Source organism: Hemicordylus capensis, chromosome 4, assembly GCF_027244095.1.
Source record: "Hemicordylus capensis ecotype Gifberg chromosome 4, rHemCap1.1.pri, whole genome shotgun sequence".
Taxonomy (NCBI): domain Eukaryota; kingdom Metazoa; phylum Chordata; class Lepidosauria; order Squamata; family Cordylidae; genus Hemicordylus; species Hemicordylus capensis.
In genome coordinates this window covers 285,852,638-285,876,494 of record NC_069660.1, presented here as the reverse complement: position 1 = coordinate 285,876,494, position 23,857 = coordinate 285,852,638, and the positions used below count along the sequence as shown (strand labels likewise).

The 23,857-nt window shown below is 42.8% G+C and overlaps 1 protein-coding gene across 11 annotated transcripts in view; it reads right to left on the bottom strand.

The window, feature by feature from the left end:
• The window catches only part of VPS13B (vacuolar protein sorting 13 homolog B), a 714,157-nt gene that overhangs the window by 688,200 nt on the left and 2,100 nt on the right, over positions 1-23,857 (bottom strand). For all 11 annotated transcript variants that reach the window (XR_008306071.1, XR_008306070.1, XM_053245163.1 and 8 more), the window contains exon 2: positions 14,681-14,824. Coding sequence is in view for 9 of the 11 variants with exons in the window: in XM_053245163.1 (XP_053101138.1) it covers positions 14,681-14,824 (144 nt within the window). In the remaining 2 variants the exon portion in view is untranslated. The remainder of the gene's footprint in view (positions 1-14,680; positions 14,825-23,857) is intronic.

The following is a 23,857-nucleotide window of genomic DNA, read 5'->3' as shown; positions in this document are numbered from 1 at the left end:
ATTTTCTAGCATCTGTGCATCATATAAGCGCTTAGATGGAACATATTAAGATGTAGTCCAGCGCACCACCACAAGCCATGGCATTACAATGGTATTTCAGAGCTATCACAGAATAGATCAGATATATTAGCCCAACTGTACAAGATCAGGGCACCAGCATGTATTTACAATGTCTATATCTCACTTTTCGGACAACGTTCAAGGCAGCTTACCAACACATACACACGGATTGAGAGAGACAAGAGCTAGACTAGAAATGAATACAATAATGACTCATAAAACTCCAAGACATACTGTATTTACCTGAATCCAAGACTAAGTTTTTTCCAAGTTCTTTGATGTTCGAGATCAGGGGGCCATATTAAATTCAGAGTCCTGTTCTTTTTGGATGAGTATAGGAAGACTTGTATTTAACCTCTATTTTTTAAATGGGCTTGTCTAAAATTCAGAGTTGTCTGGTAAATATGGGTACTACGACAAATTAAAAGCTATCTTAAACAGCTGGGTCTTCAAAAGGTGGTAAAAACAGGAAACCCTGGGCAAGAGTTAGATCTCCCTGCGAAGGGAACATATGAAATGTATTGTTTACACCCATTATTTCTTTCACAACTATACAGGCTCTATTTCTCCACTCCTGCAGAATAATTACTTTCCTACAACATGCTGACATACCAGAAGTGTCTGCCAAAGTTTTCTTCACGTACACTATGTCTGCAGCAAGTGCTGTTTGTTGAAAGCGAAGAGTACTGAAGGAACAGATTTCTACAATTCACCTTATTAGGGTGAAGGACCTATTAGATTGGTCCGCCCAAGGAAGTTATTGGATTTAATAGGATTCCAAGAAGCCTTGGAAGGGTTTAGGGTTGGCTCTGCTAGTGATTCTGTCGATGCTCTGGTGCAAACATGAAATAATAAACTCACTAGAGCGGTAGACATGATCACTCCGTCCTAAGCATCCTCTCCGACCTGCTTTAAAGACGCGGTATTTGGATGAACTATGGGAACTGAAGCAGCGAGGTAGATGACTAGAGCGCAAGTGGAGGAAGACTAGGCACGAGTCTGATCGGGTACAACACAGAGCACATTTGAAGATCTATGCTCTAGCAGTGTGGGTGGCAAAGAAGCGGTTCTTTTCTACCCACATTGCTTCCGCAAATTCATGTCCAGCTGAGCTATCTAGGGTTGTGAGAAGGCTAGTATGTACCCCCTCCCCCTTGAATTTAAATTTGGACCATCAGTTGCTTGCTGTGATGTTTTTAATAATTTGTTAGCGGATAAAATCTCTCAAATTTGGGCCAAGCTGGATTCCACAGTTACTGCAGAGTCTACTGTGGAGGTGTCCAGCTACTCCTCTTATGGGATTAGATTGGATCATTTTCAGTTTGTGACCCTCAATGAAGTGGACAAGCTGCTCTGAACTGTGCATCCTACAACCTGTTCTCTTGACCCTTGTCCAACTTGGCTTATCTCATCTAGTAATTATATTATCAGAGAGGGTCTGGTAAATATTATAAATGCTTCTCTGAGGGAGGGCAGGATGTCTCCTTGACTTAAAGAGGCTATTATTAGACCACTTCTGAAGAAACCTGCATTGGATCAATCAGATTTAGCCAATTATAGACCTGTTTCCAATCTTCCATGGTTGGGCAAGGTAATTGAGCGGGTGCTGGCCTCAGCTGCAGGCAATTTTGGATGATGCAGATTATCTAGAGCCATTCCAAACTGGCTTCCATGGGGGCTATGGGGTTGAGACTGCAATGGTCAGCCTGATGGATGATGTCCAACTGGCTATCCCTAGAGGGAGCGTGACTCTGCTGATCCTTTTGGATCTCTGCAGCTTTCGATACCATCAACCATGGTATCCTTCTGGACCGCCTGAGGGAGTTGGGATTGGGTGGCACTGTTATACAATGGTTCTGATCCTACCTCTCTGGTAGATTCCAGATGGTGTTGCTTGGAGACTGCTGTTCTACAAAGCAAGAACTAAAGTGTGGAATCCCACAAGGCTCCATACTGCCTCCAATGCTTTTTAACATCTACATGAAACCACTGGGAGAGATCATCAGGAGGTTAGTGCTGAGTGTTATCAATATCCTGATGACACCCAGATCTATTTCTCCATGTCAACCTCATCAGGAAAGGGCATAACTTCTCTAAATGCCTGCTTGGAGGCGGTAATGGGCTGGATGAGGGATAACCAGTTTGTTACAGTTTGTTAACTCCACACTTTAGTTCTCGCTTTGCAGAACATCAGTCTCCAAGAGAAATAAGATGGTGGGGTTGACTGTGAGGGGGTCGGTACCCAAGAGATGGTTTAGATCTCCCTGTTCTGGACTGAGTTACACTCCCCGAAAGATCAGGTACGTAGCTTGGGAGTGCTTCTGGACACAAAGCTCTCTCTGATTTCTCAGGTTGAGGCAGTGGCCAGGAGCGCTTTTTATCAGCTTTGGCTGATACGACAGCTACATCTATTTCTGGAGGTAAACAACCTTAGAACAGTGGTACACATGCTGATAATCTCCAAGCTTGACTACTGTAATGCACTCTATGTGGGGCTGCCTTTGTACATAGTCCGGAAACTACAATTGGTACAGAATGCAGCAGCCAGATTGATCTCTGGAACAACACAACGGATCACATAACACCAGTGTTAAAAGAACTGCACTGGCTGCTGATATATTTCTGGGTGAAATACAAAGTGCTGGTTATTACCTATAAAGCCTTAATGGCATGGGTCCAGGGTATTTAAGAGAGCGCCTCCTTTGTCATGAAGCCTGCCGACTGTTACGATCTTCTGGAGCAGTCCGGTTACGGTTGCCACCAGCTCGTTTGGTGGCCACCCGGGACCGGGCTTTCTCTGTGGCTGCACCCGATGCCTGATTTCATCCCTGATGAAATAAGAGCATCTCCTTCTCTGTTTTCAGGAAGACCCTCAACACTCGCCTGTTCTCACAGGCTTTCAATTAGAATTTTAATAATTTGTTTAAATAATTGTTTTATGTTACTGTTTTTATTTCTGTTTTATGCTACTGTTTTAATTGTGTTGTATTTCTGTTTTGAATCTTGTACACCACCCAGATATGTACATATCAGGCAGTATAAAATATGAAAGATAAACAAACAGAGGATGAGGTGATTGGGACAGAATGACACAGGGGACATGCAGTGACACTGACAAAAGCAAGAGGGGAGTGGGAAGGAGGACGAGATTTGTAAGGGGACGGAAATCCCATGGAAAAGCTACTGCCAGGAGCAGTAGGATCAGAAGCCATTCTCAACCAATGAAACAAAAAAAAATCGCTTTCAGTATCAGTATCTTTCCAACAACAGTGAATTTTAGTGTCCTGATGGAGTCGCCTATGTTAAAAGGGAAGAAAGACTCTTAACCTTTTAAGGACAAAGATGACTCTATCACAAGCTGCAGAAAGGAGGAGAAGCAGCAAAGTGATGGTTGTTTGTGCTCCCAACTGAAAGGTACAAAAGAGGCTGTTCTCCAATGAGACCTGTTAGCTCATGTAGTGTGAGTGGGTACACCTAGGATGTGACAGAGGTTGACAAGATAAGCACTTAGAGTATCGCTTCTTCCTCCTCATCCCCATGGGAACATATGACACTATGAATACATTACATCTGCTTACAATGCTCTGGGAAGCATGTCAAAAAATTCTGAGGCTCTGGTGGTATTTTTCCTGTAAAAACACAAGAGGCCTACAGAGAGAAGAATACTTCAAGTGAATGACTGGTTATGCAAATAGTGTTGGTGAGAAAGACTTGGTTTCTGGGACCATAGTATCGTCTTCAAGTTCTATCTCCTACTGGAGGTTAGCTATCATTAAGGCTATTCTGACTTCGGATGCCATTGTTCTAAAACGCAAGGATGTGCATACAAACCATTCCTGCACATTTTTCAGCCAGGATGTTCTTTAATCTTTCCCTGCATGATTAACAGAAGTATTTCCCCCCTCTAATAACATGGCCAAGATATTCAAGTTTTCTTCTCTTGATGTTAATTAGCTCTTTCTCTTTTGTCATTCCTCTCAAAACTTCCTCGTTGGTAGTTCTATCTACCTATGATATTATTAATACGTATATGTCTATATCCAGAGCTTGAAAGACTCTGGTTTGTTCATATTCTGCTTTTCAAGTGTTCAAGCTTCCATTCCATCAAGCAAGACTGAATAGATGTAACACCTCATCATACAAAAGTTCAGTTATATACTGAAATCCCTATTACAGAGCAGATGTTTCATTTTTACAAAAGCCGCTGATGCCATATCAATCCTGGTGTTTATTTCTTGTGTACTGTTATTGTCTTCATTTAACCATGTTCCCAAGAATTTATAATGTGAAACTCTTTCAAATCAGGTGTTGTTGATTGATAGGTTTGTTGCAATGGGAGGTCTTTGCTGATGATGACCACGTACTTAGTTTTCTCAAATTCATTTCGCAAAGGTAAATCTTGCCTCACAAACCTTTTGGAGTTCTTTGAGAGTGTCAACAAATGTGTGGATCAAGGTGATCCAGTTGACATAGTATACCTGGACTTCCAAAAAGCTTTTGACAAAGTTCCTCATCAAAGACTCCTGAAGAAACTTAGCGGTCATGGGATAAGGAGACAAGTACATGTGTGGATTGCTAACTGGTTGAAAGACAGGAAACAGAGGGTAGGTATAAATGGAGAGTTTTCACAATGGAGGGAAGTAAGAAGTGGGGTCCCCCAGGGATCTGTACTGGGACCGGTGCTTTTTAATTTATTCATAAATGATCTAGAAGCAAGGGTAAGCAGCGAGGTGGCCAAATTTGCAGATGATACCAAACTCTTTGGGTTAGTGAAATCCATAATGGATTGTGAGGAGCTCCAAAAGTATCTTTCCAAACTGGAGGAGTGGATGACAAAGTGTCAAATGCAGTTCAATGTTGGCAAGTATAAGGTGATGCACAGTGGGACGAAAACCCCCAACTTCAAGTATACGTTGATGAGATATGAGCTATCGGTGACTAACCAGGAGAGGGATCTTGGGGTTGTGGTGGACAGCTCGTTGAAAGTGTCAACTCAATGTGCACCAGCTGTGAAAAAGGCCAATTCCATGCTAGGGATCATTAAGAAGGGGATTGAAAATAAAACTGCTAATATTATAATGCTCTTATACAAAACTATGGTGCGACCACACTTGGAGTACTGCATACAGTTCTGGTCACCATATCTAAAAAGTGACATTGTAGAACTGGAAAAGGCAAAAGAGGGCAACCAAGATGATCAGGGGCCTAGAGCACCTTTCTTATGAGGCAAGACTACAACACCTGGGGCTTTTTAGTTTAGAAAAAAGACGACTGCAGGGAGACATGATAGAGGTCTATACAATAATGCATGGTGTGAAGAAAGTGGATAGAGAGAAATTCTTCTCCCTCTCACATAACACTAGAACCAAGGGTCATCCCATGAAATTGATTGCCGGGAAATCTAGGACCAACAAACAGAAGTACTTTTTCACACAACGCATTCCACTTGTGGAATTCTCTGCCACGAGATGTGCCAGCCAACAATCTGGATGGCTTTAAGAAGGGTTTGGATAACTTCATGGAAGAGAAGTCTATCAACGGCTACTAGTCGGAGGGCTGTGAGCCACCTCCAGCCTCAAAGGCAGGATGCCTCTGAGTACTTGTTGCAGGGGAATAACAGCAGGAGGGAGGGCACGCCCTCAACTCCTGCCTGTGGCTTCCAGTGGCATCTGGTGGGCCACTGTGTGAAACAGGATCCTGGACTAGATGGGCCTTGGGCCTGATCTAACAGGGCTGTTCTTATGTTCTTATTCTCAACCCACATTCTACACTGACTTTGTTTATGCATTCCAAAAGATTTTGCAGATTGGTTATGTTGTCTGCTAACATGACCGTATTATCTGCATAACAAATATTATTTACTGCTTTGTCATTGATAATAATACCACCTTGTTCAAAAAGTGCTTCAATAAATATGGCTTCAGAATACATGTTGAATAATGTGGGTGATAGAACACATCCCTGTCTCACTCCTCTTTGAATGTTGATCTCTTCTGAAATTTCTCCATCAACAAGGACTACAATATTTTGATGCCAATATAGGTTTTCTGTTATACAAATGTCCGTGTCATTGATGTTTTTGCTCTTCAATATTTCCACGAGTCGTTCGTGGTGCACTTTATCAAAGGCCTTTTCATAATCTATGAAACATATATAGATGTCCAAGGGAACTTCATAGCCCAGTGGAGAGCTTCTGGGTAAAAATAAGTGGGAGATGGAAAGTTTAAAATGTAGTTGAAGTCTGTTAAAGACTGCCATACCATGGAGAGGATAATGCTTTCATAATACAAATTAAAGATGCTTCAAGAAGGAATGAATTAGTAATAATGGAAGACTTCCAACTACCCCAATCTCCAACAGGCCAAATCAAATGATACAGCCTAGCTGCACGTGTGAATGGGAAAGAGCACAGCTGTCAGAACAACCTCCGCAGATGCCCCAAACCTTCCCAGCACATCCCTTATTCATGGGGGGTAGGGGGTGTTCATCCCTAAACACGCACTCCAAATACTTGGAGTATTCCGAAGTGCGTGCTCTCAGCACACCCTTTCCTGTTCACGTATGTCCTTTCTGGATGAATCAATTGAACTGGCCCCTTGGGTGACAAATTCCACAAAGCATTCAATCTCCAATGGATTTCTGACATGCCTTGCTGACCACATTCTCTTTCAGAAGGCAGAGGAAAGAACAATAGGATCAGCTATAGTTGATTGGCTCCTAACCAACAGGGAAGAGTTGGTCAATGACACTGAAGTAGTGAATTCACAACCAACTGAAAAATCATGCTTATCAATGACTTCCTAAAGGGAAGTTTCAAGTAAGGATGCAGCAGGGTTCCATGCTAGGCCTGGTACTTTTTCATTTTTAAACTAATGACTCAGATAAAGTGAATATGCAATTTGTTTCCATATCCATATCCCATTCAAGGCACTGGTTATTTTAATTTATTTATCTGACATACAATACAACAAATACTTATATACCACTTTTCAAACAAAGTTCCCAAAGCGATTTACATACAGAATTAATTAATTAATTAATTAATTAATTAATTAATTAAACTAAACATATTGGTATACCGCTCAAAACTTACATCTTTGGGTGGTTCACAACAAAACAAAACAAAGAAAACAAAATAAGATGAATAAAAGCATTATAATAATTTAAAATTTAAAACCATGTTAAAAACTATTAAAACAGTATCTAATTAAAATCCGGGTGAACAGATGCATCTTAACTGGCTTTTTAAGAGTTGTCAGAGATGGGGAGGCTCTTATTTCAATAGGGAGTGCATTCCAAAGCCTCAAGGCAGAAACGGAGAAGGCCCGTCCCCAATTAGCCACCAGACAAGCCGGTGGCAATTGCAGATGAACCTCTCAAGATTATCTCAATGGGCAGAGGGGCTAATGGTGAAGAAGATGTTCTCTTTAATACCCTGGACCCAAAATATTTAGGGGGTTATAAATTAAAACCAGCACCTTGTATTTTGCCCAGAAACCTATCAGCAGCCAGTGTAGCTATTTCAATACTGGAGTAATATAGTCTCTCCGAGATAACTCAGAGACCAACCTGGCTGCCACATTCTATACCAACTGCAGTTTCCAGACTATGTACAAAGGCAGTCCCACATATAGCGCATCGCAGTAGTCATCTGTATGTACCAGCGTATGTACCACTGTTCTGAGGTCCCTTATCTCAATAAACGGATGCAGCTGGTTTATCAGCTGAAGCTGATAGAAAGCACCTCTGGCTACTGCCTCAACCTGAGACACCAGGGAGCAGATTGGGATCCAGAAGCACGCCCAGACTACATATCTGTTCCTTCTAGAGACATGTGACCCCATCCGGAACAAGCAGATCAAACACATCTCCCGAGTTCCGACCCCACACAATGAGTACCTCCATCTTACCTGGATCAGTTTCAATTAGGAGTGTGCCTGGACCGGTTCAGAGGCCATGCTGGAGGCCTCTGAACCGGTCTGGTTCCAAGCCGGTCCAGTGGCTCGGCACGGAGGGGGGTTGTAGCTTTAAGGGCAGGGGGTAGTACTTACCCCCCCACACCACTCTTCCTCCTCCGGCGCTGTAATTTTTGTAAAAGTTTCTGGGGCGGCAGCGTTCCTCCCTGCCACCCCTGGCCCCGTCGTTAGCCCTCCAGAGCTCAAGTACGCTATACACATGCGCCCGTTCTGACATGTGCGCACACTCGCCACCGCCGCGCGCGCTCCGTACACATCACACAACGTGTGACGTGTATGGAGCGCGCGCGGCGGCGAGTGCACACACGTGCCAGAACGGGCACATGCATGTAGCGTACTTGAGCTCTGGAGGGCTAAGGACAGGGCCAGGGGCGGCAGGGAGGAACGCTGCCGCCCCAGAAACTTTTACAAAAACTACAGTGCCGGAGGGGGAAGAGCGGCGGGAGGGTAAGTACTACCCCCCCGCCCTTACAGCTACAACCCCCCCTCCGTGCCCATCCGGACCGGTTTGGAGGGATGCACATCCCTAGTTTCAATTTGTTATCCCTCATCTAGCCCATTACTGCCTCCAGGCAGGCATTTGACAAGGCTATGCCTTCTCCTGATGATGTTGACATGGAGAAATAGATGTGGGTGTCATCAGCATACTGCACCAGATCTCCTGATAATCTCTCCCAGCAGCTTCATGTAGATATTAAACAACACTGAAGACAATATGGAGCCCTGAGGGTCACCATATGAAAGTTCAGATTTTGAAGAACAACTGTCTCCAAGGGACATCATCTGGAACCTGCCCGAGAAGTAGGAGCGGAACCAATGCAAAGCAGTGCCTGCCACCCCAACCCCCTCAAATGCTCCAGAAAGATAATATGGTCAATAGTATCGAAAGCAGCTGAGAGGTCCAAAAGGACCAACAGAGTCACGTTCCCTCTGTCAATTGCTTTAAAATTAAAGCAAATGCCTTGCCAAATGCCTGCCAAACTCAACAGTTTGGGCCCTGGATATCTGAATAACCACCTGCTACCCAGGGTTTCTAATCACCCAAGGAGGTCGTCAGAGGGGCCTTTGCTCTGGGTGCCAATGTTGAGAGAGGTTAAACTGTCATGCATGTAGGACAGGGCCTTCTCTGATGTTGCCCCCAGGTTCTGGAATACTTTTCCAGTAAATGTCTGCTCTTTGACACTGTGGTTGCTTTAAAAAAAAAAAAAACTGAAGACATTTTTATTTGTTCAAGTTTTTATCCCTTAGGGGCTGCCAGGTTTCTTCAGATTTCCTACTTCTGTTTAACTTGTTTATGGTTGTTGTCTGACATCTTATGGTTTTTACTGCGATTTTTATGGAGTTTTATTGTATTTTAACTTTTGTAAATCACCTTTGGATGCCTTATAAAGGCGGTATAGAAACTGAACAATAAAACAATCAATAATGAAATTCTGGGCCACATCGATAGAACCATAGTTTCTAAGTCATGAGAATTGTTTCTCTTTATTATGCACTAATCAGACCTCATCTGGAGTACCAGTTCTAGGTGTTGCATTTTTTAAAATATGTAGACAAATTGGAATGGGTTCCAAAGAGAGCTATGAATTCCGAGAGATCTCTTGGATTCAGGCTGACTTAGATGGAGACTCCACAATTAATTTGATGTCTGAACTGGAGGTGTCTGACAACACCTCTTATATGATTCGACTGGATCAATTTCAGTTTGTGACTCCTGATGATGTGGACAAGCTGCTTGGAGCAGTGAGGCCTACCACTTGTCCTCTTGACCCTTGTCCAACATGGCTTGTTCTATCTAGCAGGGAGGCTGTTGTAGGCAGCCTGATAGAAATCATAAATGCTTCTCTGAGGGAGGGCAGGATGCCTCCTTGTCTTAAGGAGGCAATCATTAGACCTCTTCTAAAGAAGCCTGCATTAGATCCCTCAGAGTTGAGCAATTATAGGCCTGTTTCCAATCTCCCATGGCTGGGCATGGTAATTGAGAGGGTGGTGGCCTCTCAGCCCCAGGCGGACTTGGAGGAAACTGATTATCTGGACCCATTTCAAACTGGCTTTCGAGCGGGCTATGGGGTGGAGACTGCCTTGGTCGGCCTTATGGATGATCTCCAATTGGCAATGGACAGAGGAAGTGTGACTCTATTGGTCCTCTTGGATCTCTCGGTGGCTTTCGATACTATCGACCATAGTATCCTTCTGGAACGTCTGAGGATGTTGGGGGTGGGAGGCACTGTTTTACAGTAGTTCCTCTCCTACCTCTCGGACAGATTCCAGATGGTGTCGATTGGAGATTGTTGCTGTTCAAAATCTGAGCTTAAGTATAGTGTCCCTCAAGGCTCCATACTTTCTCCAATGCTTTTTAACATCTACATGAAACCGCTGGGAGAGATCATCAGGGGATTTGGAGCTGGGTGTTGCCAGTATGCTGATGACACCCAGATCTACTTCTCCATGTCAACTTCTTCAGGAGTTGGCAAATCCTCCCTAAATGCCTGCCTGGAAGCAGTAATGGGCTGGATAATAAACTGAAGCTGAATCCAGATAAGACAGAGGTACTTATTGTGCGGGGTCGGTACTCTAGAGACTATTTTGATCTGCCTGTTCTAGATGGGGTCACACTTCCCCAAAAGGAAGAGGTTTGCAGTCTGGGAGTACTTCTGGATCAATGTCTCTCCTTGGTTTCTCAGGTTGAGGTGGTGGCCAGGGGTGCTTTTTATCAGCTCCAGCTGATACGCCAGCTGCGCCTGTTTCCCGAGATCAATGACCTCAAAACAGTGGTACATTTGTTGGTAACCTCCAGACTTGACTTCTGTAATGTGCTCTACGTGGGGCTGCCTTTGTACGTAGTCCAGAAACTTCAGTTGGTTCAGAATGCGGCAGCCAGGTTGGTCTCTGGGTCATCCCAGAGAGACCACATTACTCCTTTGTTGATGGAGTTATACTGGCTGCCAATAGTTTTCTGGGCAAAATACAAAGTGCTAGTTATAACTTATAAAGCCCTAAACGGCTTAGGCCCTGGGTATTTAAGAGAGCGTCTTCTCCGCTATGAGCCCCACCACCCATTGAGGTCACTTGAGGAGGTCCATCTCTAGTTGCTGCTAACTCGTTTGGTGGCTACACAGAGACGGGCCTTCTCGGCTGCTGCCCCGAGATTGTGGAATGCGCTCCCTGCTGAGATACGATCCTCCCCATCTCTGGCATTTTTCAAAAAACACCTGAAAACACATCTCTTCAACCAGGCTTTCACAGCTTTTTAAAACTTGTTTTTAAATTCTTCTGATATTTAATTGTTGTTTTACGATGTTTTTAATTGTTAATTATTTTTTATGCTTTATAATTTTTGTTTTAATTATTAATTGATTTTAATGGTGTTTTAATGTAAACCGCCCTGAGCCTTTTGGAAGGGCGGTATAAAAGTTTAAATAAATAAATAAATAAATAAATAAATAAATAAATAAATAAATAAATTAAAATAAAATAAAATAAAATAAAATAAAATAAAATAAAATAAAATAAAATAAAATAAAATAAAATAAAATAAAATAATCCGGGTCTAAAAATCAAGTCCTGTCAGTAAGGCTAAAGAAACTGGGAATGTTTAGCCTGAAAAAGATGACTGAAGGGAGACTGAAGAACTGTCACAAACAAAAGGACAAAAACTGGTTCTCTGCTGCGCCAGAGGGCAGGACTAGATCCAATGGGCTTAAATTAGAGAAGAGTAAATTTTGGTTCAACATTAGTGGCAAGACTAATTCATGGTAAGACAGTCAACATTTATGGTAAGAGCAGTTCAACAACAGAACTAATTAAAGGTGCGGGGGGAAGGCTCTCCCTTGCTGGAGGTTTTCAAGCAAAGCTTGGATAGCCATCTATCATGGGTGCCCTAGTTCTCGATTTTATGCATTGACTAAACAGTTGGACCTACAAGATCCCCTTCAACTCTATGATTAAATATTCTAATACATAAAAATAAATTGAGCTCTGTCCTGAAAGGTCCCTTAAGGCAGCTATACATCAAGTTAAAAATCAAAACATTAAAAACAAGTTTAGCACAGTCACAAGACAAAAAACTGCTACAGCAGCAGATTCAAAAATCACAGTCAGTAGCAACCAGATATATAGTCCCCAAATGCTTTACAGAGTAATCATGTTTTCATTGCTCACTGAAAAGCCAGAAACTTCTTTTATGACGGGTCACAACAGCCTTCTTCAGTGTCGTTGGCATCACATTTTAACTCTAATTCAAGCAACTGCCACACCTGCTGAAGGAAGTAGTCATAAGGCCTCTCCATCCATAGTCATAGTCGTCTTAAATAACTTTTGGCCTGTCTCTAACTTGCCATTTAGTGTGTGGATCTGCATCTCAGCTCCAGAAGAAATAGATTACTTAGAACCTTTCCAGACCTATATCTTTTCAATCTACCACCTTGCTGTGAGAGGAGTGAAGAGAAAGACCTAGGCTGGGGATCTGCCTAGACTCCCATGTTCCATGAGAGACCAACTCCCATGTTCTAGATCTCCTTCCTCCCCAGAGCTCAACAAGTGGAAACTGCCTTGTTTGACCAGGTGTATGATCCATGCCAGGAAATAGACAAGGAGAGTTCAACCCTGTCAATTCTCCTGGACCTCTCAGAGGCTTTCAATACCATCAACCATTATATCCTTGTGGCTCAGGAGCACTGTCTTAGAAGATGGTGCTGGAGGAACCTGTTCTACTCCTTGGCCATTGGCATGCTGTAAGGTTCTATTCTGTCCCCCATGAAACTGCTAGGAGAGATCATCTGCAGGTATGGGCTGTGGTAGCATCAGTCCTGAACCAATATCTAGAGGCCATTATGGGTTGGATGGGGCAAACAAGCTTAAGGTTAATCCAGATAAAGCAGAGGTCCTTTGGGTCAGTGAAAGTGAAGTCTTGGATAGGGTCACACTCCCCCAGACAGACCAAGTCTGTAGCCTGGGGGTTCTCCTGGACCCAACACTGCCCCTGGAAGCCCAGGGGGAAGTAAGGTCAGGAATACCTTTTAATAGCTTTGGCTGGTATGCCAGCTGTATGCCTATCTGGAGAAACTGGATCTAACTTCTGTTACAAACGAACAGGTTACATCCAGACTGGATTACTGCAATGCAATCTATGTGAAATTGCCTTTGAAAATGGTATTGAAGCTTCTGTTTCAGAATGCTGCTGTAACTATGCTTGTAGGAGCTAAATGCTACACATATGCAGCTTTGTTGCTTGACAGTTTGCTTCCAGGTCAGATTCAGAGTGCTGGTTTTGACCTCCAAAGCCCTATGCAGCTTAGGACTGGGCTATTTGTTTCACCAATGTGAATCCACTAGGGTCTTTTTCCCCTTGTTGCAAGCCCCACTTTCAGTCCTGCTGACACAGATTAGGTTGGTGGAACTAGGCAAAGGGCCTTTTCAATAGTAGTTCATCTTTGGAATGCCCTCCAAGAAAGAATTTGCCAATCTCCCTCCCCGATGAGTTAAAAAGAGAGATTGAAAAACTTACTCTTACAAAAGGCATTCTCTATAATAAAAGGCTTGGGCGTGCGTTCGTGCCGCCCGTGTCTTTCTCGGCAGTTCTGGGCATGCGCGGAGTGCATGCCCAGAACCAGCGAGAAAGATACGGCCACCCAGACACGGGCGGCCATGTTGGCCAAAGTAGCTGAAGTGCCCCAAACGACGGTTGATGTCCCCATCATCATCGCAATAAATTGCTCCCACGGCAGCCGCCGCCACCGCCGCCGCCCGCCCACCCGCCCAGCTGCCCGAGTCCTCCTTTTTGAACCAACCCCCCCCATGATTAAGGGCCAAATCGGCCCATGTAATTGCCCCTGCAGCCGCGGCCACCGGCCGCCCACCTGCCGAGACCTCCTTACCAGAGTACGCCCGCGTCAGCCGGGCGATAAAAGTTCCTATTTAGAGAAGGAGAGAGGAGCTCGCAAGCAGAGCTCCTCTCTGTGCAAAGTCACTGCCCGAACTCGTGCAATGGATGCAAAGTACGCAATAGGCGTCCTTTGCGCCCAAAGCGCCAGTTCGGGTAGAGGCTTTTCAGAGAGAGGAGCTCTGCTTGCGAGCTCCTCTCTCCTTCTCTAAATAGGAACTTTTATCGCCCGACTGACGCGGGCGTACTCGGGTAAGGAGATCTCAGCAGCTGGGAGGGATGGCGGGCGGCGGCGGCCGCGGAGACCTTGGGGCCCTTGCCCGGCCAGGAGACCGGCCACGGCATGCAGGCTGGCGGAGGGAGGGGGAATGGCGGCGGGGGCCCGGAGCGCCCGTTACTAGCGCCCATTATTTAACGGGCCAAAATTCACTTGTTTTAAATAAGGTTTTAATCTGTTTCTTGGGTCAAACAATTTTGGCCATGTGTAATCACTTTTCATGTTTTTAATTTTAATTAATGTTTTTAATTTTAATTTCCCTCCAGCATGGGATAGAAGTGTTTTTAATAGATTAGATGATATCTAAAACATGGATCAAGCATGTTTTCTTCTTCAAAGAATTCTCAGGTTGCACAAATGGGAAAACATCCATACAAATACAACACAACGGAGCCATCCAGAGCAGATGCTGCACACATCTAAATTCCTGTAAATACCATTCAGTTCATACTTCTATGGTCTTATTGAGTTATGTACACATCTTACCTGGACGCCATCCTTCAGCTTCAAGATACACTCCATTGTATTGATTGTAATCACAACTGGTTCGGAGCCGAGTTTTGTCCATGGTACGTGGATTCGTAGTTCGTGAATGTGTCCACTCAAAAATGTAAATGGTAATTTCAGCTCCTTGTGGGGGGGAAAGGTATTTATTGTTCAATTTTAATACTGTCTTTCATGAAGCATCCCAAGGTGGTTTACAAAAGTTAAAATACACTAAAAAATTTAAAACATCACATTTAAAACCTTAAAATTAATTAAACACTAAAAACAACCAGCTAAAATATTTTTATTTGATCATTTAATACCAAATTATTAAATTTGCTATTAAAAACAATGTTAAAGAAAATGAGCATTTGAAGTGAGCTGTTAAAACATTCATCTACAATTATTAAAGCGTAATACGACCTTTTTTCCCCTTTTTAAAGAGTTGTGTGGCATGATTATTGGTGCATTTCAACCAGCTTCCCACATAGTTAAAATTCTACTGTTTATATCAAACATCTGGATTCTATAGCATTCATGATTCAACAGATTATACAAAGCAGCCTTGTAATTTAGTACTCATCTTGATGACTGTGGTGAGCAACAACTCCCTCTGGGCAACGCAGACCATCACCAGGCTTTTAAAAATGGCATTCATTTATTAATAATTTAAATAATTACTATAATAATACAGTGAATGGCGCTACTACTATCATAGCAAATATATGAGCAGAAATCATTTGCTCTGTTTTTAAAAACATGGGCTCTTAGGCTAGGGATAAAATAATGTATGTAGCATCCATAATGTGTTTTGTGTTAAAACAACATGGCAAAATGTTTGCTTTGCATGCAGCTTTGGTCCCACAGCAAGGGACTAGATAGGCAGTTGGAACAGCTCTTCAGGGCAAGTGCAAGGAGAACGATCAGCAGGAACACCAGCAGCAAGAGCAGCAGGTACAGTAAAAATGAGAAGAGGGGTGGGTAAATACCTCTTAAGAAGTTATTTCTAAGGCAGAATCTCAAAAACAGGGGCAAGTCACATTGCTATCTCAGAAAGATAACCAGTATCAATATGCAAAGTTATATGTCCTATATTAAGGTGGATTTTGTCCAGTGGGCAATTCTGCCGGCCTTACCGGGGCTGCCACAGTGGCATCTGTAGGAGCTAGCGGAATCCTGGAGGCTGGCGACAGTCTGTTGGGCAGAGCTGCAGCAAGGCTTCCTGGTGCAAGTAGGGCACCAGAGGAGGAAGACAGCGTGGATTGGCAGGAGTCTCCTGCCGAGAGCGGGCTTGGCATGATGAAAGTGAAGGGGCAGAGCACAAGGCGCACTGCAGTGACATCAGCAGTGCATCTTGGAGAGAGGAAAGAAAGCTAAGTGAGGGAGGGGAAAGAGCAAGTGGAGCAGAAGATGTGAGGAGGTGTAAAGTGGCCTTTAAAAGGGAGACAGCCAGTGATGAGGAGGCAGAAAAGCAGAGCCATAGATATTTGGTGAGGGGCTGACAAGCCCCAAGGAGGAGGACCGAGGGGGTGAGTAAGTCCCTCCCCTTCATTTTTCTGTGAGGAAAGGCCTGAACCCAAGTGCCTTCCTCACTGCCAGGGTGCCCAAGTCAGGGAGCTATTGTCCTCAGCTCATGAAAAAATAATCAACAGCCTGAGACAACATTGATTCGTATATTTTATGTAGCTTGTTCAGTTTACAATATTTAAAATAAACACTTTGGCCAGGTGCCTTGGTCAAGGCAGATAGGTGGTATAAAAATGCAACAAATAAATAAATGAAGTGTTTAAACTTCAGAGAAATTCTAGAGCCAGCAAGTAGACCTCCAGAATGCCTCTAGACGAGCCTTTGCTGTTCACATTTGACACACAAAAGGCATTCCAGAGATGCTGCTCTGTAAAAAGCAATCTACATGTGCAGATACTGTATGCCCAAAGTGTTTACAAATCAAGTCATAACACATAGATTTTAAAGAACTTCACCAGTTGTGAATTGCAATTATTCAAGACTTTTATAAAGGATGAAACAGGAAAAGGAGTCAGTTGCACCACAAAACTCCCCACTACAAGAGCTCAGCTTCCACCAGGACAAAGAATGGCAATGAAGAAAATACAGATGAGAAAAACAGAATGTTAATAAAGTTTAAAAGTTTGTCATCTCAGGCAATATATGCAAAAAAGAAGCAATTCTTTTCTGCCCTTACTGCATCCAAAAGTTCACGATCAGCAGAGTTGTTCCGGGTTGTGAGAGGGCTAGTATATGCTCCTGCTCTCCTCCCTTGAATCAGAATTTGGGACCATCAATTACCTGCTGTGACATTTTAAATGAGTTCTTTGTGGATAAAATCTCTCATATTTGGGCCAGCAGACTCAGACCCCACAATTACTGCAGTGTCTGATGTGGAGGTGTCCAACAACTCCTCTTATGTGGTTAGACTGAATCAGTTTCAGTTTCTGACTTCTGAGGAAGGAGACAAGCTGCTTGGAATGGTGCAGCCTACCACCTGTTCTTGTGACCCTTGTCTGACATGGCTTAAACTATCTGACGGGGGGGGGGGTGTTGTAGAAGGCCTGGTAGATATTATAAATGCTTCTCTGAAAAGGTCAGGATGCATCCTTGTCTTAAGGAAGCAATCATTAGACCTCTTCTGAAGAAGAACCCTGCATTGGATCCTTCAGAGTTAAGCCTGACTCCAACCTTCTGTGGCTGGGCAAGGTAATTTAGAGAGTGGTGGCCTCCCAGCTCCAGGCAATCTTGACGGAAACTGATTATCTAGACCAGGGCTGCTCAACTTCGGCCCTCCTGCAGATGTTGGCCTACAATTCCCATAATCCCTGGCTATTGGCCACTGTGGCTGGGGATTGTGGGAGCTGTAGTCCAAAAACGTCTGGAGGGCCTAAGTTGAGCAGGCCTGATCTAGACCCATTTCAAACTGGCTTTCAGGTGGGCTATGGGTGGAGACTGCTATGGTCGGCTGATGGATGATCTAAAATTAGGAATTGATAGAGTGAGTGTGACTCTGTTGGTCCTTTTGAATCTTGCAGTGGCTTTCAATACTATCGATTATAGTATCTGAGGAGGTTGGGAGACACTGCTTTGCACTGGCAGGGTGGCCAGAACCTAAGGGGTATACTCGTGAGTCAAATGGGCCGTAACCCAAAATTTGGCTTTAAAAAAGCCAAATCTGGCCACCTAGCTTTGCAGTGGTTCTGCTCTGCTCCCACGTCTCAGGCACTTTCCAGAAGGTGTTCCTTGAAGACTGTTGCTCTTCAAAATCTGAGTATGTATATGGTGTCCCCCTGGCTCTGTACTGTCTCCAATGCTTTTTAACATCTACATGAAATCGCTGGGAGAAATCCTCAGGAGATTTGGTACAGGGTGTTTTCAGTATGCTGATGACAACCAAATCTATTTCTCCATGTCAACATCATCAAGAGAAGGCATAACTACCCTAAATGCCTGCCTAGAGGTAGCAATAAGCTTGATGAGGGCCTGAATCCAGATAAGACAGGGGTATTTGATGTGTGGGGTCGGAACTCAGGAGACGATTTTGATCTGTTGGTTCTGGATAGGGTCACACTTCCCCAGAAGAAATAGGTGTGCAGTCTGGGGTTGCTTCTGGATCCAAACTTCTCCCTGGTGTCCCAGGTTGAGGTGGTGGCCAGAGCTGTTTTCTATCAGCTTTGGCCAATACTCCAGCTGCATCCATTTCCTGAGATAAACAACAGAATGGTAGTACATATGCCGGTAATCTCCAGACTTGACAACTGCAATGTGCTCTATATGGGGCTGCCTTTGTACATAGTCCAAAGACCGCAGTTGGTACAGTATGCAGCAGCCAGGTTGGTCTCTGGCTCACTTCGGAGAGACCACATTACTCCTAAACTAAAAGAATTACACTGGCTACCAATACGTTTCTGGTCAAAATACAAGGTGGTGGTTATAACCAATAAAGCCCTAAGAAGCTTAGGACCTGGGTATTTAAGAAAACGTCTTCTTCGCCATGAGCCCCAATGCCCACTGAGATCATCCAAAGAAGTTTGTCTGTAGTTGCCATCAGCTCTAGTGGCTATGCAGAGATGGGCCTTCTCTGTTGCTACCCCAAGGCTCTGGAATGCGTTCCCTGCTTAAATTAGAGCTTCCCCATCTCCAACAATTCTTTAAAAGTCCCTAAAGACTCATTTTTTCACCCAAGTTTTAACTTGTCTCTTGTTTTAAATTGTTTTAAGGTTCTCATTTTTAATCTGTTTTATGTTGCTGTAAACTGCCCAGACATGGAAGTTTGGGGTGGCCTACACATTTGAGAAATAGGTAGGCATTCAGCAAAAAGCTGACAATCTAAAACCTGATGATGATCACGATGACAACTCAGGCAACACCACTTAAGTCAAATGTCTTTTTCCCCATTCTCTTTTTTGATATGTAACTTCTGTAATATCGTATGATACATAAATAGAAAGGATGCTCTACCAGATATCTTTACAAAAAAAAATTTTACCTACAGGTCAGTCACAGATCAAAAGTATTTTAAAAAACAAACAGCAAAAAGAAGTATTATTCCCCAAAGCAAAAAATGAAGACATAAGAACAGCCCTGCTGGATCAGGCCCAAGCCCTGTCTAATCCAGCATCCTGTTTCACTCAGTGGCCCACCAAATGCCTCTGATAAGCCCAAAGGCAAGGGGCAAGAGCATGCCCTCTCTCCTGCTTTTGGTCCCCTGCAACTGGTATTTAGAGGCATCTTACCTCTGAGGATGGAGGTGGCCTATTGCCACCAGACTAGTAGCCATTTATAATCTTGCACGAATTTATCCAAGCCCCTTTTAGAACCATCCAAGCTACTGGCCTTCACCACATCCCATGGCAGAGAATTCCATAGATTGATTATGCGCTGTATGAAAAAGTACTTCCTTTGGTCGGTCCTAAAATTCCCAGCCTTCAGTTTCATGGGATGACCCTGGGTTCTAGGGTTGTGAGAGAGGGAGAAAAATTTACCTCTGTCCACTCTCTATTCCATGCATAATTGTATATACTTTGATCATGTCCCTCCATAGTTGCCTCTTTTCCAAATTAAAATCCCCAGATGCTGTAGCCTTCCCTCATAAGGAAGGTGCTCCAGGCCCTTGATCATCTTGGTTGCCTTCTTTTGCACTTTTTCCAGTTCTACAATGTCCTTCTTAAGATATGGTGACCAGAACTGCACACAGTACTCAAAACATAGTCACACCATAGATTTGTATAAGGGCATTCTAATATTAGCCGTTTTGTTTTCAATCCCCTTCCTAATGATCCCTAGCATGGAATTAGCCTTTTTCACAATTGCCGCACACTGAGTCAACACTTTCAACAAGCTCCCCACCACAACTCCAAGATCCCTCTCTTAGTCAATCACTGACAACTCAGACCCCATCAGCGTATATGTGAAGTTGGGTTTTTTTGCCCCAATATGCATCACTTTACACTTGCTTACATTGAACTGCATTTGCCATTTTGTTGCCCATTTTGGAGAGATCCCTTTGGAGCTCCTCACAATCTGTTGTGGATTTCACTACCCTAAACAGTTCAGTCTGAATCTAGCCACTTAACTGGTCACGACAACTTCTAGATCATTTATGAACAAGTTAAAGAGCACTGGTCCTAGTACCTATCCCTGGGGGACTTCACTTCCTACTTCCCTCCATTGTAAAAACTGCCCAGTTATTCCTACCCTCTGTTTCCTGCCCTTCAACCAGTTACAGATCCACACATGAACCTGTCTCCTTATCTCATGACTGCTTTGGTAGAGAAATTTGACAAAAGCTTTTTGAAAGTCCAAGTATACTATGTCAACCAGATCACCATTATCCACATGCCTGTTGACATTCTCAAATAACTCAGAAAGGTTAGTGAGGCAAGACTTGCCCTTGCAGAAGTCATACTTGTTCTACTTCAACAAGGCCTGTTCTTCTATATGTTTAACAATTTTGTCCTTAAGTATGCTTTCCATCAATTTACCCACAGAAATTAAGCTAACCTACCTATAATTTCCCAGATCCCTACTCAATTCTTTTTTGAAAATTGGAGATACATTAGCTACTTTCCAATCCTCTGGTACAGAGCCTGATTGTATGGACAAGTTACATATTTTTGCTAGGAGATCAGCAATTTCACTTTTGAGTTCCTTCAGAACTCTTGGGTGGATGCCATCAGACTGGTGATTTGTTGATTTTTAGTTTTTCAAGACAGTTTGGTCATTCTCTTTCATCACCTCAAATTGGCCCAGCCCTAACAAACTTAGCTTGTCCTTTCCTCCTTGTTAATTTATATATTTGCTTGTTGTCTTCTTTAGAGAAGAAAACAATCTTCTCAATGAAATTAGTCTTTCATGTGAGAAAATTGTTACCTTGTTTCATTCATTTATTAAATTTGTATCTCCTCCTTAAGGAGCTCAGGGAGGTTTACGCTATTCTTCCAATCCTCATTTTATCCTCGCAAGCACCTTGTGAGGTTGGTCAGGGTGAAATATTGTGACAGGTTCAAGATTACCCGATGAGCTTCCATGGCCCAATGGAAATCCAAACTTGAACATTCCTACTTTCAGTTCAAGATCTAACCATGACATCATGCTGGCTCTCATTTTAACAGAATGTAGAGGCAATAAGTATCCTTGTTTCTCAAATGTTTCACTGGTACTAATAATCAAATCAGGGAAGTTTATTTGCATATTCACAAACGCCGGCTTTATTTCAAAGCTCAAAAAGAAGAAACTGCTTATTTTATTCAAATCAGCAGTTCCCAACTTTGGGTCCCCAGTTGCTGTTAGACTAAAGTTCCCAACATTTGCAGTCAACATGGCCAGAGGCTGCCAACACAGGGTTGGGAATCCCAGAGTTAAATCAATGTATCTTAACCGGTTTTATATATTTATTTATCTAATACATAATATTAATTAGATTTATTTTCAAAGCCCACTAGTTATATAAAACTAAATACACCTATTCTTTGGCCTAAAAAAGTATACAGTAAGAATGTAGTCCAGTACTTTAAGTTAGGCTTTGCCCTTTCCATTTAAATGTTTATCCTATCCTTTCTTCAAGAAGTTCAAGTAAGTTTACGTGGTTCTCCATACCCTTCTTTTATAAATGGAACAGCCCTATGAGGTAGTCAAGGCTGGGAAATGGGACTTTGGGTTAATTATTCAGGAAGCTTTATGGCCAAAGTTTTGAACCTGGTTCACCCCAGTCCTAGACCAACACACTAACCATTGACCCATACTGGGTCATAGACTTTATAAAGTATGTTGATTTATGCTGCACAGAACAAGTGTGTAAATACAGCCCTTTAATAACAAATTATGTTAAAAATATAAGAGCAGCCCTGCTGGATCAGGCCCAAGGCCTATCTAATCCAGCATCCTGTTTCCCACAATGGCCCATCAGATGCCTCTGGGAAGCCCACAGACAAGAGGTGAGGATATGCCCTCTCTCCTGCTGTTGCTCCCCTGCAATTGGAATTTCTCCTGCTGTTGCTTCCCTGCAACTGGTACTTAGAGGCATCTTGCCTTTGAGGCTGGATGTGGCTTATTTACAATAGGTTATACTTGCATTATTATTAATATGTTTCTTGTTTCTGGGATGGTTTTTAAATTAAGCCAAGCACTTTGGGAATTCTGAATATTTATCCTTGGCGTATGTTATTTTTTAAATTTTTAGGCTTAAACCCAAAACATATTCTTCAAAAAGCAGCCTCCTACCCCATGCCATATGGCAAATCACTTTTGAATATAGGAGGTGATTCAAAATCAATTTGCAGTTGGACATGGAGGTCTGCTTCACAAGGAGAAAGAAGCAAGAACCCTAATGGACACACAGAAGCCCTTGTGTACATAATTGCCTGGCTCAGGTGCCACTTAAATTTCCTGGCACCATGGCAAACTAGCACCTAGGAAAATTCAAGACCTGTGTTTTATGTTGGTAAAAGACCAAAATAAACCATATCTATCTATCAAGCCCTGTGTTAAGCTCAAGACAGTGCTTGACAATTCCCAGATGCGAGTTTGCCATGGTGCCAGGAAATTTAAGTGTGGCACCTGAGCCAGATGAGGGAAAGGTATAACCAGAAGAAATGAGAAAGCAAGCAAGGCAGGTCAGTTTCCTTCATGGAGTAGAGGGCATTACTGGGAAGAAGCAGCGAGTCTAGTTCGCCAGCAGAGGAGAAGACAGTCTGTGAACTAAATTTCTAGGCTGGCTCCTAGAGCCCAGGAAAATTTATCAAAGCCTGGCCTAACAAAGTTCTTTGGATCCTGGCTCATATAAAGCAGTGAAAACTCTAAAATTTATTAACATGAATCATGATCAACCAAATGCAAGTGGAAAAGGTTTTTCGGTCACTAATTGCTTTAGTTTCACATCAAATCAAACAATATTCCTCACAGTACAGCATAGACATATATGCACGGTAATGACACACAGATGTAGGTACACGGGAAGTACCAAAGAAGTTTCTTCTATTATATAGGGCAATTCAATCAATCAACCTTTATTACGGTCAGATACCAGCATAAAGTTTTATATACAGATTAGTGTTAAAGGGACTGATCGTAATTACAGATTACAAATCATAAAATTCATGAAAAGTCCAAAACTAAGAATGATTATGTTTATAAAATAGATAAAATAATCACATATATACACATTAATACTAAAAGGGTAAAAAAGCTTTTAAAAGGATAATAATTAACTTAAATAGGGAAATTATAAAAAGTGTTCCAATTATTAAAACCCTGATCATATCCTTAATTCCTGCCTTAATTAAAGCCTGGTCATATCCTTAATTCCAGGCTTAATTAAAGACTGGTCATATCCTTAATCCTTAACACCCCTGCTAACCTGGCAAAGAGGCAACTTTTAACATGGTGATTCTCTTTATTTAGCGGGGGATAGTAACTGGCCCTATTCACTCACAGTACAGTACCTCCAGTGACTGTTGCTGGTGTCTATCGTTTGTTTCTTTTAGATTGTAAGCCCTTTGGGGACAGGGATCCATCTTATTTATTTATTATTTCTCTGTGTAAACCACCCTGAGCCATTTTTAGAAGGGCGGTATAGAAATCGAATCAATAATAATAAAAATAATTAATTAATTCCTCAACTCAAGAAGAATTATCTGTGCTCAGTGGGGCTTACTCTCTTACTGTACA